Below are 18,748 nucleotides of genomic sequence, written 5' to 3'. Positions count from 1 at the left end.
GTGTGAGCCACCGCGCCCGGGCTGAGTTTTAATTTTGTGACTGTTCTTTGGTAGATTTTAAATATTAGAGGTAGGCCCTAAATAAAAAGAACACTATGGTGCTTTTGCTCTCATGTATTTCAGTTTTAATGTTAAAGTATGAAAGAAATATGAATTCATTCTCATGGATAATAATATAACTTTACTGTGTGCAGCCTTTCCACACCAATTTAGTTTTTCTGTGTGAAATAAGATTTCAAATGGTAAAGTTGCTGTTAAGGAGACACACTGGAAAAAGCGGAAGAGTTTTTTTTGTCTGAAACTGGAAAACAGAAAAGTCTTGGGGTGGGGGGAAAGATGTGAGAAAACTACTATAGGCTGCAAAGACCACAAAAACAGTTTTGGGGACTAGACGGGGGTGACACTGAGTGAGTGTGGGGAAGAGAAGGGCTGGTCAAATTATCTCAGAATAGAGGGTAGTAGGATTTCAGGTGGATGTTTAAGGTATTTGCTTGGCAGATATAATCTAGGAATCTCCTAGCTCTTGCATCTCCTGCTGTCTGTAATTTTGTTATGTAGTATAATAATTTTTTATTTAGCACAAAGTTCACTTGGACTAGAGAATCGAAAGGTGCTAATTTTGTCTCTGGCTAGCAAAGTCATACCTGAGGTATGCACTGGAAAACAAATGGAAGACCTAGGCAGGGTACATTCAAAGTTTTTTTTTTTTTTTTTTAATTTTATTATCCTGTCTTGGTTTCCTTTATTGAATAGATTCCTACAGGAAAAATACTGTGAGTTTACTGTCTGCTGCAGAATTGGAATTTAGACTCACAATAAAGAGAGTTAAAGATAGATCCAAAGGTTCACTTAAAATAAAAATCACCTGACGGAACAGGCTACTGAAGAGTCTCTTCCCTGTGGTTAAGTTTCATCATACACATAAGGCTTTGGAGCAGCTGTCCTAAAATGCTTCTGTCCAAAACCCATTCCTGTTCTGGAGGTTCTGAACCCTTTATGTTCCACATCCACCTCCTCTCTCTTCCCATGGCTCTCTACAGAGCCATTTGTGACATGTCTACCTGACACTTTTGGGGATGTAGTAAGCAAAAGAGGCAAAGTCCCTAACACTTATCAGAAACACGAAAAGAGAAAAATGTGCTTGGACTTGCTTTAGTATTCTAATTGGCACACATGCCAAAAGACTAATGATCTTGTATGCTGAAGTGGAAATGAGCCTCTCATACAAGCTACGAAATCCTCTAATACAAGATACAAAAACTTATACATTAGACCAGTCTAATTGAAACATAAGTTTTTGATACTCTTGACTGCACTTCGGACGGAAAAGACAAAACTCAAATGGAGGAACGTAATTTAAGTATGGCAGAAAGTTGGGAATCTCGCGGCCTGATATACAAAAAATGCATCACTGAGGCATATTCCCCTGGCCTTGAGGTATGCAGGCAAAGGAGAGGTCACACCTTCTTGGGAGACAAAGGATCAAAGTTGACACAGAGCTCCAAGAAAATATTTACCAGAAGAATGTGATGATTCATTTATCAGTCCAGAAATCCCAAGTACAAAACTTCAAGATACAAGAAAGATCAAATTATATCATGTATATGATTCAATTTTAAAATTCTTAGCCCTCTTATATCATATTATCTAGATTATAATAGTAAAAAATCAAGTTACATTCATATGAAACTTTCATAAAAAGAAATCAAATCCAGTTTTATGAAATTTTATAGTACAATTACTTTCTAGTGGGTCTTTTCTTAGGTCACAGTATTTATAATTCCATTTACATCTTTATAATTTTTAAAATTAGAAAACAAAAGGATGTCAATAGAAATCTAAATTTTCACTTGTAAAACTCCCTTCAGTTTCCAGGCCAGTAACACACGGTGATGTTGACTTGTTCTCCAGACATGGACGGCTACCAAGGATCCCCAGTTCATGAAGCATGCAGGCCTCGACTCATTAGGAACGCTTTTTGGTTTGGCTCACGTTTCAAGAAATTGTGGAGCATGTCCATGCCGTCCAGAGATCCCCCAGGTTTCAGGATTAGGTTTCTGTATTTCATTCCAACCTAATAAAACAAAACATCATACCTAATAATTCATGGTTATAGCAATTTTCCAAATCTCTAGATGTAAAAGAGGAAAGGGTAGGGGTGAAGGAAAAAGGACTTTAGCCTTACTGTCTAGATGTTTTCTCTTGCTCACAAACAGCTCTGTAGTATTTATTTATTTTGGTAGCTAAGAGATTTGGAGCTTAAAACTTCAGGTCTTCTACACTGTCCTTTATTATGGTCTTGTCTCCTTAGATTCTAGGCAGTGAGCTGACAACATGAACAAACAAACAAAATATAGCCAAATGGAATATACGGCAGGTTCCTATTTGCTGTGCTATCTCTTGTAAATTCAAAAGGGTTAGAAAGCAAGTGTTCAAGAAGGCTACAAACAACCTTCTGGGTACCCAGAAACAGGAGCATGGCTACTGTCACATGGTTTCTGCTGCTTTTATGATGGGCTCATTCAAAACAACAACAGAACCGTCCTCCTTATGGATGAGAGAAGGAGGGCCGCACATGTCCCGCAGGAGGGCCAGACGTTTTGGTGGGTGTGATGCTGGCAATGAGGACCTTTAGAAAGCTTTCTTTGGGGATGGAGGTCTGGAATTTTAAAACGTCACAGTTCCTCTACTTTTATTTACATAAACACAGGAGCAGATAGAGTGAAAGAAAATAGTTGTTATTCAGTATCAGCATTGTTCAGTATTTTCACTTCCCTTTCAGTGTCCTTTTAAGGAAGCAAGGCAAGACAATTCAATGAAGCATAATTCCAAATATACACATAACAAACAATTCACAGAGCAACACTTACATTTATATCCATTATATCACTTGATCAACAGGACTTAGTACAAGAAGAGCTAGAGAATTTCCAGCTCTGTCTTATAACAAGATTTTGATTGGTACAACCATCAGAGGTAAATTTAGTCAAACTGTTAAGGAAAATAAAACATGGATGAAATCTACCAAGTTAGACACAAAACGATTTATGTCCTAGGGCCATAAGAATACAAACTTTTGGGGTTACATTTGGCTGTAAATAGAAATCATTTGCAGCTTATTAATCATCTACAGGCTAACATGTAACTTCACAGTCTGGGCTCTAATCAGGAGTAAATAACTAGTCAAAGTTACCTTCTCAGAAACTCTAGGGCTGCACTGTCCAACAGAAACATAATATGAAGCACATATGTAACTTTAAACTTTCTACTAACCACATTTTTTTAAGTTAAAGAAACAAATAGGTAAAATTAATGTTACTATTTTACTTAAACCACTATATCCACAATAGTATCATTTCAACATGTGTCAATATCCACATTATGGAGACCTGTTGCTGTTGTTGTAAGGGCTCAAAATCCAGGGTGTTTTCTACACTTATGGTGCGTCTCAATTCAGTTCTTCGGTTGTACTTAACCTCATTTCAAGTGCTCAACAGCCACACGTGGCTACCACACTGGACAGGTCTAGTGCCAAGAGCATAAAATAGTCTTTAGGGGGGCTTGTTACACAGTGTTCTAGTTTGATATTAAAAAGGTACACAGCAGTCTTGTTGCCTTATTTCCAAGTTTTAAAGCCATTTTCTTAGGGGAAGGCGTTCAGTCACTGATATCGAACTTCCCAAAACTGATGACCAGGGCTTGAAGCTAGATTCAATTAGCTCCTTTCCCTTTCCGCCCCCGGGCCCTGGCCCCTGCCACTGCCTCTGCCTCTGCCACTGCCTCTGCCTCTGCCTCTGCCTCTTCTTTTCTTTTTTTTTTTGAGACAGAGTCTCATTCTGTTGTCCAGGCTGGAGTGCAGTGGCACAGTTTCGGGTTACTGCAACATCTGCCTCCCAGGGTCAAGCGATTCTTATGCTTCAGCCTCCCGAGTAACTGAGATTACAGGAGTGCACCACCATACCCGGCTAATTTTTTTGTTTTTTTAGTAAATATGGGGTTTTGCGATGTTGGCCAGGCTGGTCTCTAACTTCTGGCCTCAAGTGACCTGCCTGCCTCGGCCTCCCGAAGTGCTGGGATTATAGGTGTCAGCCACTGCACCCAGCCTTCAATCAGCTTTCGGGAAAACAAACAAAAACACGTCATGTCTTGCCTGTTCTGCAGCAAGTCATTACTGCTACAGCAGCAATCTCGAATCTAAAATGTGAGTGATGGCTGTGCTTGTCATGGCCGTTAACTGAGCTAAGAAGGAGCATATCATGGCTCGTGAGCCCAACCACGATTTACCTCCCTTCCCTTCCTTTCTTTGCTCACCACGCCTAAATCTGACTAGTGTTAACTGAGTGGCTGGAGCTGGAAAGACTGTGCGCCCTGGGTAGAGCAGCACAGGAAGAACGCAGACAATGGGAGTTAAATTTTTCTGCAGAATTACAAAAATATTTTAAACATTTTATTATGAAAAACTTAAAATACATACTAATAGTAGAGACAACAGTATAATGAGCTCTCATGAACCTATCACCCAATCTCAATCATCAGTATTTCATCTGCAGAAATTCTTCAAGCTCAAGATCTATGTATCATGTGTCTTTCATTTCTTAAAAAGACATATGCATTTGACAAGTATAGAAACATTAAGGAAAATCGAAATGAAAGTTTTAAAAAATCACTCCAAATGTGAACATCTGACAAAGTATTTTCATTTTGTGCAGAGAACTGTAATTTTAGGTAGTAAAGGAGGCATTTGAGGAGTTCCATGGTGTTGTAAAGAGACAGCTCATGAATGGTAAAATCATTTCAGAGCAGGGCACTGTTTTGTCTCACAATATGTGGCTCAGTACAGCTCAAATCTTCCTCTGCCTATGGCTCCAAACAAGTTGATTCAATTTCCTGAATTACAGAGCAATGGTCTTTTAATAGTTTCATTTCCTTTGCAATGAAGTTTTGAGAAGAGTTTAAGAGTCATTTTGGTAACAGGATCTTCCTTTACTTAAGAAAAAAAATAGTTAAGTGAATTTGTGTGTTTTTGGGGGTACCAGGCTCTTTGTGTGAGAGAACATGGTCTGGGAGACATATGCCACAGGTGGAGGGAGTCTTTGCCCTGAGTTGTTCTGTTAATACTTTGTTTATAAAGAAACTGTAACTGTGAGGAAATCAAGAAGAGAAGCTCTAAGACAACTGCTAAAATTTTTCATGTTAGAAACATCCTTCAGGAAGATCTGCATACAGTAAAAACTAGAGTTTCCTATGAAGGAAAACCAGTGTCATCCACCCCTGTGGCTTTTTTAATCCTAGAAGATTAGCATGTATCTTTTGGCAACTATGCAAGTCTTCTCTAACAGTGATGATTTCTGAAGCAAGATCAGGAACTCCAGAGTCAGGCCCAGGTTTGAATCTTGGCTCAATCTTTAGCTATGTGACCTGGGGCCTTGATTTCCTCATCTGTCAAATGGGAATATGCCTATCTCACTCAGTTTCTGGGCAGTTAGAGGAGGTGATTTCAGTATTCTGTTTGCTCCCTGGCACAATATCTGGCATATAGCGGTAATCAATAAACCTCTCCTCCTCCCATCTCCTTTCCTCCTTCCCTCTCCTCTCTTTCCTTTCCCACTGACCCAGCTCAGTGATATATATACAGTTCAGGGAAACAAATGCATTCCTGGTGTGGTGTTTCCTCAAAATTAGTTCTGTCACCTAATAAAGCTAAAGAAAGGCATAAGGAACTTCATTTCCACTATTAATAAGAAATAGAATGCATAATTCAGTAGAAATATTAAGTGGGAGAGATAAGGCACTCAGGCACTCATTTTATCCAATAACATGCACCCTTTCAGGTAATATCTTAATAGCAATAATAATTACCTAAATGAAGGATGTCCATCATTTATCAGCAATGAGAATATATAAATGGGAAACAGATGGGGTCACCTGCTATCTTGGGCATCTCTGCAGCAGCACATGCAGGCTCTCACTAACTTTCCACCCCTCCTCCATCCTTCCCAGCATGGATGACTCTGGGGAGTGCAGTCAGAGCTGTCTCCTTCCTACACTGAGTGACAGTCATCAGGGCAGAGAGTGACCAGCCAAGGACGGGTGATGACGATCAGGCACCTGACAAGCTCACCAGCCTGCTTTAAAGCTGGACTTTGAACCTTCTCCTTCCATAGCCCGTAACTCCCTCCCAAGAGCACACAGTTTGTTTTCTGTGAGGGTGGGGAGATCTTGAATGGACAAAAATTAAAAAAGGAACTGCTTTGACAACAACAAAGGAGGGAGAGAAAAAAACTGGTGCTGATAGAGAGAGAGACAAGAATAGTAGTAGGAATTGCTGTCTGATTAGAAGAGGCCTTCTGGAAACCTTACTGATTGGTGAGGATAGAAGGGTAAACCTTTACAGGGAGGGAGCAGATCCAAAGGAAAAACACCCTGGGTAGGAGTATGTATGGGGGGTAGAGAAGTGGAAGCGGATGGGGAAAACCATCAGTCAGGTCCAAAGAGGCACAAATATGTAAAACAGTAATTAAATTAAAATAAATAGTTGTGAAGCAGAGAAGGGAACCCAATGCTGAATAAAATAGTTCCTTTTACAAGAGTCTTCTGATCTATCAGAGAAGATAAAGAAATAGACAATTAACCAGGCAGATTATTGGGATGCTAAGAGCAAACAAAGAAGGGCTGTAAGAGCACAAAGGAAGAAAAACTGCTTCCAGCTGCTTGGGATTCAAGATTTAGAAGGCCTGGCCTTGTAAATATTCAAGAAGTAGGTTGGAAATCAATTCGAATTCCTTCCTTTGTCCCTCAAGTCAGGCAAAACCTGAGGCTACTAGAAAAGGTTCAGTTATAAGAAAAATCAGCTGTTGGGTGGTACATCAGGAGAGCTGAGACAGAGAAAAGAATTAAAGCCATTTGTAAAAACCTTCTGGAGAGGACACTCTCTTTTCATATTCTCTTTTAGCAACACGTTACAGGAAGAATTGGGCCTAGGATTCTGTTTCAAGCACTGGGATCCTTAGCTTTGTATTATAGATTCTCTATCAAGTGATTCTTTGTCATGTTTAACCAAGACTCTTCATGTTTCTGTGGCTATTATTGTATGTAAGATGTAGCTCCTTCTTTATGGCATTACAGACTGAAATAGTTACACTTACTCTCTTGACTTTCTCAGTATTTCTTTCAGAAGTGATACTTGTTCGTATTTCTCCTCCTCTGATGGAAGAAATGAAGCTTAGCAATTTCTCCAAATGCAAAAGAGGAGGAAGATAATAGTGGCTTAACAATATAATTGCCTTTGAATTCACAATGTCTATTACCTCTTAGAAAATTTTCCCACAGTGAAGTTGCCTTATAAAAAGAAATGGCCTTAGTTAAAATGCCCCCATTCTTTCAACCTATGATTAGCTGCTGGATTCTGAATTCACATTTGGTGACCTTAAAGACCTTCGAGAGAGCTTCCTGGAAAAGCGTTAATCCCAAGCAGTTCCACTCCATAATTATTTAAGAGAACAGTCAGAAAAGTGAAAAGTATGTCTGACAATGAGACAACTTCATGTTCACTGAGAAAAAAGTACTTTAGGTAATATATAACAAAGCAATTAAACAGTTAAGATGTGATGTCTATTCACTATGAAGAATAACATTTTAAAAACTATAGATAAAACCAGAGGTAGCAAAGTTTTAGGCTATTATAGGTAAGCACTCAGTTATTATACTTTGATAGAGGCCCTCAAAACAGAATGAAAACTACACCCTAATATATTCTACTGCTACTTTCTATAGTTCTGCTTGCCAAGATCTGAAATGGCCCCCAGAGCAGACTCTGGAGTTTGCAGGATGGCAGCAGGTTACAGAGAGAAGGCCTGGACACAGTCCTCTCTATTGCATAACCAATAACGTCAACAACATGTGGTTTCTCAGCTCCCAGCCTCTCTAGTGCCTGGGGACTAACAATAGCAGGCACTGATGCTTTGAAGGGCCATCCCGCTATCTTCTCAAAGTGACCCACACACACATTAGGCAGGGTGAGACAACAAAGTCTGCAGGATATATTTTGATTGCTCTGATTCCCATGACTTCAGATCAATGAAGGATTCCTTTATACCATTAAAAATTCATATTTTTATCCTGTTTGTGTGTCTGAAGCAACCACTCACTGACATGTGAAACTAAAGCAAATGCACAGAGTCTGGAACGACTCCAGGTAATGCCATCTTTCTCAGTGTTGCCTAATAACACTCTGTGGTTATGGCACAAAATAAGTAATGTATGGTGTACTGGTCTGAAGAAGTATTTTTCTGTTTCTTTTTTTAACTTTTAAGTTCAGGGGTATGAGTGCAGGTTTGTTACACAGGTAAACTTGTGTCATGGGGGTTTGTTGTACAGGTTATTTCATTATCCAGGTATTAAAGCTACTACCAATTAGTTATTTTTCCTGATCTTCTCCTTCCTCCCATCCTTCACCCTCCAAAAGGCCACAGTGTGTGCTGTTCTCCTCTACATGTCTATGTGTTCACATCATTTAGCTCCCACTTGTAAGTGAGAACATGCGGTATGCGGTTTTTGATTCCTGTGTTAGTTTGCTAAGGGTAATGGCCTCCAGCTCCATCCATGTCCCTATAAAGGACATGATCTTGTTCTTTTTTTTTTTTTTTTTAGATGGAGTTTCGCTGTTGTTGTGCAGGCTGGAGTGCAATGGTGCAATCTCGGCTCACTGCAACCTCTACCTTCTGGCTTCAGATCTTGTTCTTTTTCATGGCTGCAAGGTATTCCGTGATGTATATTGCTTTTGTGGGGGGAGTTCTTCTTCCTCTTTTCTTTTTAAAACAAATATTTGCTCTAAAATAACACTCGCCTTACAAAATACAAGTACTCAGTTACTAAAAATTAATGCTTTGGGATAACAAAAGAATTTCTTCTTGTCTTCATCACACATAGCTATAATAACGATCTGTTTTTTGTAGACTAGGATTGTTGTCCCAAAGCATTAATTTTTAATAATTGGGTAGCTGTGTTTTGTAAGGCAAGTGTTATTTTAGAGCAAATATTTGTGTCTTTTTTTTTTAAAGAACACCCCCCCCACCAACAAAAAACCCCAAATAGTACATTGTATGAGGGAATAAAATGGCTGCTTAAGAACCATCTTTCAGTATCTGCAAAGGGTGTGAAGGTGAGGGCCAAGGGATTCTTCTTGGTTTTTGGAGCCAGGTCCATTCTTGCTGTGACAGCAGAGGAGCAGGAAGTGCCATGATACTCAGAGCATTTGAAAGGAAAGGAAAAAGTGTAAAGGAAGGAATTAACACCAGCCTTATGGCTTAAGACATCTAATAACACACAGCACTGCTGAATCCAGAATTTTAGTAACACTGAAAATTGTTTTTCACATCACAAGTTTTAACTCCAAGTTGTTGGGATGATGCTTTCTCTAAGTTCAACCCAGCACCTTTGTCTAAATAAGAGTAGTATGGCTGTCTGCCAAACTGTGAAGCTTGAGAATAAGAGGAAGTTCAGAGAAGCATAATGGCAGGAACTGCTTCTATTACACTTGCAAGTTCCTTGGAACCACAGGGATCAGTAATCTGGCTGCTACCTTGACAACCGGAAGAGAAAAGGTAATGATAGAGGGTTCTGGGTATGTGGTCACATGAGGGCAAGCACAGAGGAGGTGATGGCGAAGGCCTAGCTGGGAGAGGCAGTGTACACTTAACACCAGGAATCCTCACCAATGACTGCCAGTAAGATGTCATAACTGTACCTTTACCTAGTTAGAATTTTTCTCTTTGAAACATTGTTTCTGGCTTCTAAAACAATCTACATATATGTAAAAATAGTGAAAAGCTCCAGGAAAGTACAGAAAAAAATAATAATTACTCATAAACTATCCCCAAAGATAATCATCAACATTTTGATGTGCTTTTTTTTTTTTTTTTTAAACACACTTTAAAATCAACATTTGTATTCTATGGTATAAAATATTTTATAATATGATGTTTTTTCACTTGGTAATAGTTACATTAAATAATCCAGACATAATAAAAGCTTACTGAAGCCCTTCTTCCATGCCCAAGACCACTTTTTTTTTTGTCTTTTGTTTTTCTTTAAAAACTAGTCTATTTTTCATTTTTTATTTTTATTTTTTGATTTTTAATTTTTATTTGTTTTAGGGGACAGTTCTCCAAAAAAGAGAAGAGAAAAGGTAATGGGAGAAGGGACTAGGTATGTGGTCACATAGTGGCAGCCCCGAGGAGGTGACGGGGAAGGCTTAGTCCACTCCTCCAAGTCCACTTGTATGTTCAAAGGATGGAAAGATCACTTTTGGTTTTTGGTAATCTCAAAGACTTCTTGAACATGTGGTCACATGAGTGAGACCTTTAAGAGTGCTGGAATTTTTGAGATGTACACATGAAGGAGGCATATATTTTAGGTTAACAAAAAAGAACCAATACATTTGTGAAGGTGGAGAGACCTAAGGGAACACATAAACTTGTCAACACACAGGGAGTACTGGGAAGTAACAAAGGGTTTGATTGTCGCGCTGAGGGCTGTGAAGAGAGAGAGGAATAACAAGAAGCAGGAAGTAAAGAAGAAGGACGAGGGCCTTTGGAGTTGGTAACTGGGTCATCAGTGGTAACTATGGAGGAGGGGTAACTTTCCAATTCTGTTGGTGGGGGCAAAAGCAAGGAAAGAGAGGTTTGCAAAGACTTCTTATACCAAGAAATTAGGCTATGAAAAGAACAGAGCAGTAGCACTGACTGGGGTTATCAGAGTCAGTAGCAAGTTTTTTTTCCAAGACAGCAAACCAGGAACTCTTGGAGCTAGACACATCTCCTCTGAGACAGGAGAAAATAAGACAAGTATTGAAGTACAGAGAAAGAAAGATGAAGGTACTCATTCTCAATGATTTTTTTCTTGAGACAGGGTCTCACTCTGTCATTCAGGCTGGAGTGCAGTGGCATGATCTCGGCTTACTGCAGCTTCCATCCCTCCTGGGCTCAAGCAATTCTCCCATCTTAGCCTCCAGAGTAACTGGGGCTATAGGCTTCTACCACCACACCTGGCTAATTTTGTTTATTTTTTTGTAGAGACGAGGTCTTGCTATATCGAATAAGTTGGTCTCAAATTTCTGGACTCGAGTGATCCTCCCACCTCAGCCTCCCAAAGTTCTGGGATTACAGGTGTGAGCCACTGCAGCCAGCTTCAATGATCTTAATTTTCTTAATAAAGAGGAGAGATCATCTGCTGACAGAGTAGAGAGGTGGTAGGGACTTGGAGGGAAATCAATAAGGGGAATGGACTTGGACCACAGAGAGCACTGGGGTCCAGTTCAGTCTAGAGAGCATGACTTTGCAGTTGGGCAGGTCAATGGAGTCATACAATCTTCCCCAGAACACTTTGAGTCCTAAGGGCACCATCTCTATGGTGGAGGCATTAAGGGATGGGTCCTGGTTGAAGGTCATGCAAGAGTAGGTATGTCTGTGAGAACAATAGTCAGTAGTTGACCTTTGTAAATGGGTTGGCCAGGTAATGGGAAAAGAATTGCAAGGACTTAACAGATTGGGTGGGGTGGGATGGGAGATGAAATGCTTCAAAATAATGAAGTATGGGTACCTTAGAGGTGTTATTTCAGGAGGAAGATGGGGAGGGAATGGTGATCTAAATCACATCAATGTATTTCAATACATATGTGTAAGGTACTATGCAATCTAGAAAAAACATTTGGAGAACAAATCAATTGGTTGAAATAAGCACAGAGAGCCTGATTTTGATAATTTGTTCTTCTAATTTCTGAATCAAACAATTTAAAAACATACACTGGAAAATGCATCAGCCTTGGAAATAATCTGACGGATGAGCCTTCAGTGAGAATGGAGATTGGGGGCTATAAATCAGGAAGATTTGTCTGGCAGCTACCTGGCAGTCAATTCACTGCACACGGAAAGTAATGGCTCAGGTTAATCAAGCAACTTTGTGACAAAGGTCACAAACTATGTAGTGGGTGGGGCATGCCAGCCACAGAAAAAGGGCGTCTCCCACAGAGAGTGCACAAAGTGTGTAGAGGATATCAAAACACAGGGAAACCATTTACATCAGGAAGGAGTTTACCTTTCTGTCCCAACCTCCTATAAAACAAAAACATTGTACGGTACATGTCAAAACTAGCAGCTATAGATTCTCAAAACCATAAACAAAGCTTTGAATTTTTAATTATGTAATATATTGGAATGTTAACAAGCAAGAAAATATGCTACTTTTTCTTTTTAAGCTGTAGAATTAATCACTTATATACTGCAACTTAATGATGTACGATGATTTGAAAGATGCAAGGCCTCAGAGGTAAAAGCTGTTACCAAGCCTCTTACAGTAAAATCTAGGTATGATCAACATTTTACACTAGGAGTTAAAGGGGAAGGAGCAATCACAAAATTAATAAAAGGAGAAAAATAATACTATACCTCTGGATTCATTATCCCTTCTTTTTTAAAACAGCTGTAAAACATGTCTATGGAAAATACTTCACTCCAAAGATATCCATAATATTGGCCATCGTATCCCCCTGCCAAATGTCCAAAAGTAGCTGGCATATTTGTGCCTTTAAAAAAAGATACATTTCACTCAATGTGATTGCAAACGTTAATGATCAGGTTAACAGCTAGCTAAGGTTTCCCTTTGGGGAGCCCAGCTGTGGGAGGAGAGAATGAATGATATCATCTCACCTCTAGTACTCCTTGGGCTTATGTGTCCTCTTGGCCAAGATGTTTATAAACATCTCTCAATGGCTCAGCCTCAGAGCTGGTTTCGGCTCCAAGCTCTGGAATGCCTAACGACAGTTTCAGCGGCTTTGTCCACACCCATCAGATAGCTCAGTGTTTTAGAACTGAAATCAGTCCTTTCTTATCCCTTAAACACGTATGTCTTGAAAAATAATATTAACCCTACTCTTTGCCACACCTCTTTATATCTAAAATGTCTCAGAGTTGCACTTATTTTAGGTTGATAATTACTGAAAAAGAACTTTTTTTTTTGAGACAGTCTCGCTCTGTCGCCCAAGCTGGAGTACAGTGGTGAGATCTTGGCTCAATGCAACCTCAGCATCCCAGGTTTAAGGGATTCTCCTGCCTCAGCCTCCTGAGTAGCTGGGGTTACAGGTACATGCCACCACGCTGGCTAATTTTTGTATTTTTAGTGGAGACAGGGTTTCACCACTTTGGTCAGGCTGGTCTCGAAATTCTGACCTCAAGTGATCTGCCCACCCTGGCCTCCCAAAGTGTTGGGATTACAGGCTTGAGCCACCGTGCCTAGCCTGAAAAAGAACTCTTCACCAATTCGATCTACCTGTAGGGCTACTTTATATAGGATTTTATCAAAAATCCTGAGCTCAAGTGATCTTCCCGCCTCGGCCTCCCGAAGTGCTGGGATTACAGGCGTGAGCCACCATGCCAGGCCTAAAAATGCCCCTTCTTGATAGCATAACAAGATGACTAATAGTCAATAATAATTTAATTGTACATTTAAAAACGTACTTGCTACACAAAGGCTTGTGACACAAAGGTGCGCTATGGTTTACTATGTGGGGAGCCTAGAATGACTCAACTGACCATTCTTATCTTTATTTTCTCTGTAAATGTGGCTGCCTCATTTTAATAACAATTTCCTTAGTGAAAAAAAATCCACCTTACCAACTACACATAAAAGCACAACTATATATTGGCTTAAAACATATACATACAAATATAAACACGCCCATGCATGAGTCCCATAAATCTCAGGTTACAAACTGCTAGTCAAATGCTTTAACTGACCTCAGTATCAGAAACAAGGTGAAGTTCATACTTCTCCTGCAAAATACCCTTTATTTTTTTTGAGACAGGGTCTCACTGTGTCACCCAGGCTGGAGTGCAGTGGTGCGATCATGGCTCGCTGCAGGCTTAACCTCCCCAGGCTCAGGTGATCCTCTCAACTCGGCCTCCCGGGTAGCTAGGACTATAGGCATACACCACCACACCTGGCTAATTTTTGTATTTTTTGTAGAGACGGGTTTTGCCTTTATTGCCTAGGCTGGTCTCGAACTCCTGAGCTCAAGTGATCTTCCCGCCTCAGCCTCCCCAAGTGCGGGATTACAGGCATGAGCCACCATGCTAGGCCTAAAAATGTCCCTTCTTGATAGCGTAACAGGATGACTACAGTCAATAATTTAATTGTACATTTAAAAATAACTAAAAGAGTTTAAGTGGATTGTATGTAACACAAAGGATAAATGCTTGAGGGGATGGAAAAAATAAACAAAATACTATATGCAAAGAAAAAAAAAATTAAAAAACTTCCCCTTCTGCCAATTTCTTCCTGAAAATCACAGGGAAGTCATGATGCATACAGGGAGGGAGGAGCTGACAGTGTGCTGCCAACATGAACGGCTCTCCCAGCTCTGGGGCGGAGGCCAACTGCTCACGCCTGATTACACTAAAATGCTCCAGATCTGGAGCCACCTTTCCTTCAAGCGCATTTGGACGGGATAACTCATAAGGACATAGTATGCTTATCTGAAAGTCATGGCCTGATTACAGAAATCAGAAACAATTAGGTAATCTGTCTGACAAACTCCATCTCCCCTGCCGTGTGAGGAGAATGCCCTGTGCTTCACAGGGAAATGAACTCAATTCGTAGTAGTTACATACCTGGAGTAGCTGCAACTCCTAATATTTCTGAGCAGTATTTGGCATATTCACTTGCAGCATCCAGTGATGTGTTGGTATGAAGAGACTGATCAACTTTGCTCAAAACAATCTGGCGCAGGGTCAGAAGACCTAATAACATAAGAATGTTTGGGCATGTTTTGGAGAAGACAGAACTGTGTGTTCTATTATCACAAGACTGTAGATTCCAAAAACAGATTCCAGTAGTACTCACAAAATGGGAGCAGGACATCTCATTCTACTTAAGATTTAAAAGGAGATGTGGTTTTTTGCCTTAGACAAAATTCCAGGGTTTCCAACTCCAATATATTTAATGTTCGTCACTCCCTATACTAGCAGTTGGGATACCATTCAAAATGAAAATAAGTTCTACAGAAGGAGGTGACAGCAATTCTGCATTAAGAGATTCTAATTTATTTTCCTTTTTAAAATTATAAGTCATACCTGTGTTGACCAGTCTAGAAGCAACAAGTTTTTCAAGCAGATCATCTGAAATAGGGCGTCCGTCTTTATAATGTTTTGATAATCTTCGGAGGGAATCGATGTCCCACACCCAATTTTCAAGCATTTGCGATGGCACCTCTACAAAGTCAGTTTCTACATTTGTTCCGCTAAATCGTGCAAAATCAGTCTAGAAAGCAAACAGAGAATTTTTTAAAAGAACTGAATGAAAAGTACATATGCAATGAATAATTATTAAGAGTCATGAAAACTTAAGGCAGGATTAGACTCAACTGTCCCTTTGAATGCAAGGGGTTAGAATAACCTCATAGTCAAGTGAAAATAAAATACAGCAGCTGAGCAGTGTGAAAAATAACCCCCAAATACTCTATATTACAGTAATAATTTCATTCCTTTGAACTGTAGACAAAGTTGGAACAATCATCAGAAAATCATAACTGAAAAATACTATCAGTCTAAGCTAAAAACAAGCCTTAAGCTTTGAAAGCAAAAATATTTTTAAAGAATTTTCCATTAAAAATGAAGAGATCCATTAAACAAGCAATTTCTCCCTAGCTCCTCCTTTCAATTGCTTACTTTTGTTTACTCAATCCATGCCTTTCTGGGCACTCATCACTCTGTTGCTTAACTACTTAGGTTTTAACCAAAATTAATTAAACAGTTCAATCACAGCACTATAGACTTTGAGTGTGCGATGCTTTGCATTTTAAACTTTAAACGAGTGGTTCTAAGATTACCATGTTGTAGAAACTCAGATTTCTACCTCTCAGATCAGGTAGACAATGTTACCTTAAAATAAGAAGCTGCTTTAGTAGGAGTTAGGTTTGTAAATTAATTGGCAAGTGGAGTGAGTTATATGCTATAGGAAAAGAGAAACAACGGATGTATTCAAAAGTTAGAGCACTCCTGGTAAAAATAAAGGACTTATTCTGAAGGCCTGAGCTAAGAGTTAAAAAAACAAGAGGTTTACAAAGAGTTTAATGAAACCAAGTTTAGTAAATTCTTGAGTCAGACGTCAGAAAAGCTCTCAAGCAGAAGAACGGAGATTCACTAAAACAGGCTAGTGTTTTTAACCTTCACACAGTCCTTCAAACACTCGTAAAACTGCCATTGGCAGAGAAGACTTAGCATTTATCCTACTGGGTCATCTGCAGAATGGGGCTCCTCATTCTGTTGTCTTTCCCTGAACCTCTGTCCTGTTTTTCTCCTCTGAAGCATTACATTCCAACCTTCTCTCCCTGACTTCATCATCCCTGGGGCTCCAAACAGAGGGGAAAGGGAAGAGGCATGTAACCACCAGAGAACGCAGCAGATGGGGTGCCGAATCAGCAGCAAATACCCACTCTGCTTTTTGGCCCAGGGCAGAGGCACAGATGTCAACGCCATCTCACATTCTGCCTTCCTCTCTTTATGCAAAAAAATGTTTTGCTTGATTTCTCATTATAATTGTGCCAATTCTAGATATGAAGAGATGCAAATATTAAAGGGGCAAGGATAAGTAAATTCACTGGTTGTGGAATTAGGCCACCTCTATTGAGGATATCCCAATAAAAAACTTCTTGCAGGGAAAGAGGTAAGGGTCCCCAGAAATTGAATATTTTGTCTCATTATGGTATATGATATTCTAAGATTACATCCTATATCATAAATAAAACAATCTTATGCAATAATAATAGCTAACATCTGTTGAGACTTTCCTATGTCAGGCATTACAGGCATACCTTAGAGATACTGTGGATTTAGTTCCAGACCACTGCAATGAAGTGAATATCACAATAAAGTGAGTCACACAAACTTTTTGATTTCCCATTGCAGATAAAAGTCTATAAATGTACATTATACTCTAGTCTATTAACTGTTCAAAAGAATTGTCTAAAAAACAGTGTACATGGCTGGGTGCAGTGACTCATGCCTGTAATCCCAGCACTCTGAGAGGCCAAGGTGGGTGGATCATCTGAGGTCAGAAGTTCAAGCCAGCCTGGCCAACATGATGAAACCCTGTCTCTACTAAAAATACAAAAATTAGCCAGCCATGGTGGCGGGCACCTGTAATCCCAGCTACTCGGGAGGCTGAGGCAGGAGAGTTGCTTGAACCTGGGAGGTGGAGGTTGCAGTGAGCCAAGATAGTACCACTGCATTCCAGCCTGGGCGACACAGTGAGACTGTTTCAAAAAAAGAAAAACAAACAAAACCAAAAACAACCCAAAATCAAAACCAAAAACACCCACAAAAACCATGTATATACCTCACATGTTAAAAAATGCCAATGGTCATCTGAGCCTTCAGCAAGCTGTAATCTTTTTGCCGGTGGAGGGTCTTGCCTCCATCAATGTTGATGGCTGCTGACTGATCACGGTGGTAGTTACAATCAGGGTGCCAACTGATCAGGGTGGTAGTTATGGAAGGTTGGCATGGCTGTGGCAATTTCTTTTTTCTTTTTTTTTTTTTTGAGACAGGGTCTTGCTCTGTTGCCCAGGCTGGAGTGCAGTGGCACGATCTTGGCTCACTGTAACGTCCGCCTCCTGGGTTCAAGCGATCCTCCTGCCTTAGCCTCCCTAGTAGCTGGGACTACAGGTGGGTGCCACCATGCCCAGCTACTTTTTGTACTTTTAGTAGAGATGGAGTTTCACCATGTTGGCCCGACTGGTCTTGAACTCCTGACCTGAGGTGATCCGCCCGCCTCGGCCTCCCAAAGTGCTGCGATTACAGGCGTGAGGCACCGCACCCAGCCGCCATTTCTTAAAATAAGACAAAGATGCAGTTTGCCATATCAATGGACTCTTCCTTTCATGAAAGATTTCTTGGTAGCATGCGATGCTGTTAGATAGCATTTCACCCACAATAGAATGTCTTTCAAAACGAGTCAAGTATCTTAATACCTGCCACTGCTTTACCAACTAAGTTTATGTAATATTCTAAATCCTTTGTGGTCATTTCATTGACATTCATAGCATCTTCACCAGGAGTAGACTGCATATCAAGAAGTCACTTTCATTGCTCATCCTTAAGAAGCAACTCCTCATCTCTTTAAGTTTTATCATGAGATGGCAGCAATTCAGTCACATCTTCAGGTTCTACTTCTAATTTTAGTTGTCCTGCTGCTTCTACCATATCTGCAGTTCCTTCCTCCACTGAGGTCTTGAATCCCTTCCTCAAAGTCATCTATGAGGGTTGAAATCAATTTCTTCCAAATTTCTGTTAATGTTGAAATTTTGATCTCTTCCCATGAATCATGCACGTTTTTAACGGCATTTGGAATGGTGAATCCTTTCCAGAAGGTTGTCAATGTACTTTGCCCAGATCCCTCAGATAAATTACTATCTATGGCAGCTGTAGTCTTATGAAATGCATTTCTTGTATAATAAGACTTGAAAGTTGAAATTACTCCTTGATCCATGGGCAGCAGAATGGCTGTTCTGTTAGCAGGCATGAAAACAACATCATCTCCTTGAACATCTCCATCCAAGCTCTTGTGTAACCAGGTACTTTGTCAAGGAGCAGTAATATTTTGAAAGGAATCTTTTGTTTTTGAGCAGTAGATCTCAACAGTGGCTTAAAATAGTCAGTAAGCCATCCTGTAAACAGATGTGTTGTCATCCAGGCTT

The 18,748-nt window shown here is 40.0% G+C and overlaps 1 protein-coding gene across 10 annotated transcripts in view; it reads right to left on the bottom strand.

Annotated features, from left to right (window-relative positions):
* Positions 1-1,512: 1,512 nt before the first annotated feature.
* Positions 1,513-18,748, bottom strand: part of NLN (neurolysin) — a 96,166-nt gene continuing 78,930 nt past the window's right edge. For 8 of the 10 annotated variants that reach the window (XM_078004769.1, XM_078004770.1, XM_078004768.1 and 5 more), the window contains 4 exons: positions 15,126-15,312; positions 14,664-14,792; positions 12,444-12,580; positions 1,513-2,074 (listed from right to left, as the gene is read on the bottom strand). In XM_078004769.1, the coding sequence (XP_077860895.1) occupies positions 1,940-2,074; positions 12,444-12,580; positions 14,664-14,792; positions 15,126-15,312 (588 nt within the window). In that variant the 3' untranslated portion in view covers positions 1,513-1,939. The remainder of the gene's footprint in view (positions 2,075-12,443; positions 12,581-14,663; positions 14,793-15,125; positions 15,313-18,748) is intronic. The other 2 variants (XM_078004771.1, XM_028849475.2) reach the window with 1 other exon arrangement.

This window comes from Macaca mulatta, chromosome 6 (assembly GCF_049350105.2).
Source record: "Macaca mulatta isolate MMU2019108-1 chromosome 6, T2T-MMU8v2.0, whole genome shotgun sequence".
NCBI classification, from domain to species: Eukaryota; Metazoa; Chordata; class Mammalia; order Primates; family Cercopithecidae; genus Macaca; species Macaca mulatta.
This window is presented reverse-complemented; position numbering and strand designations above follow the sequence as displayed.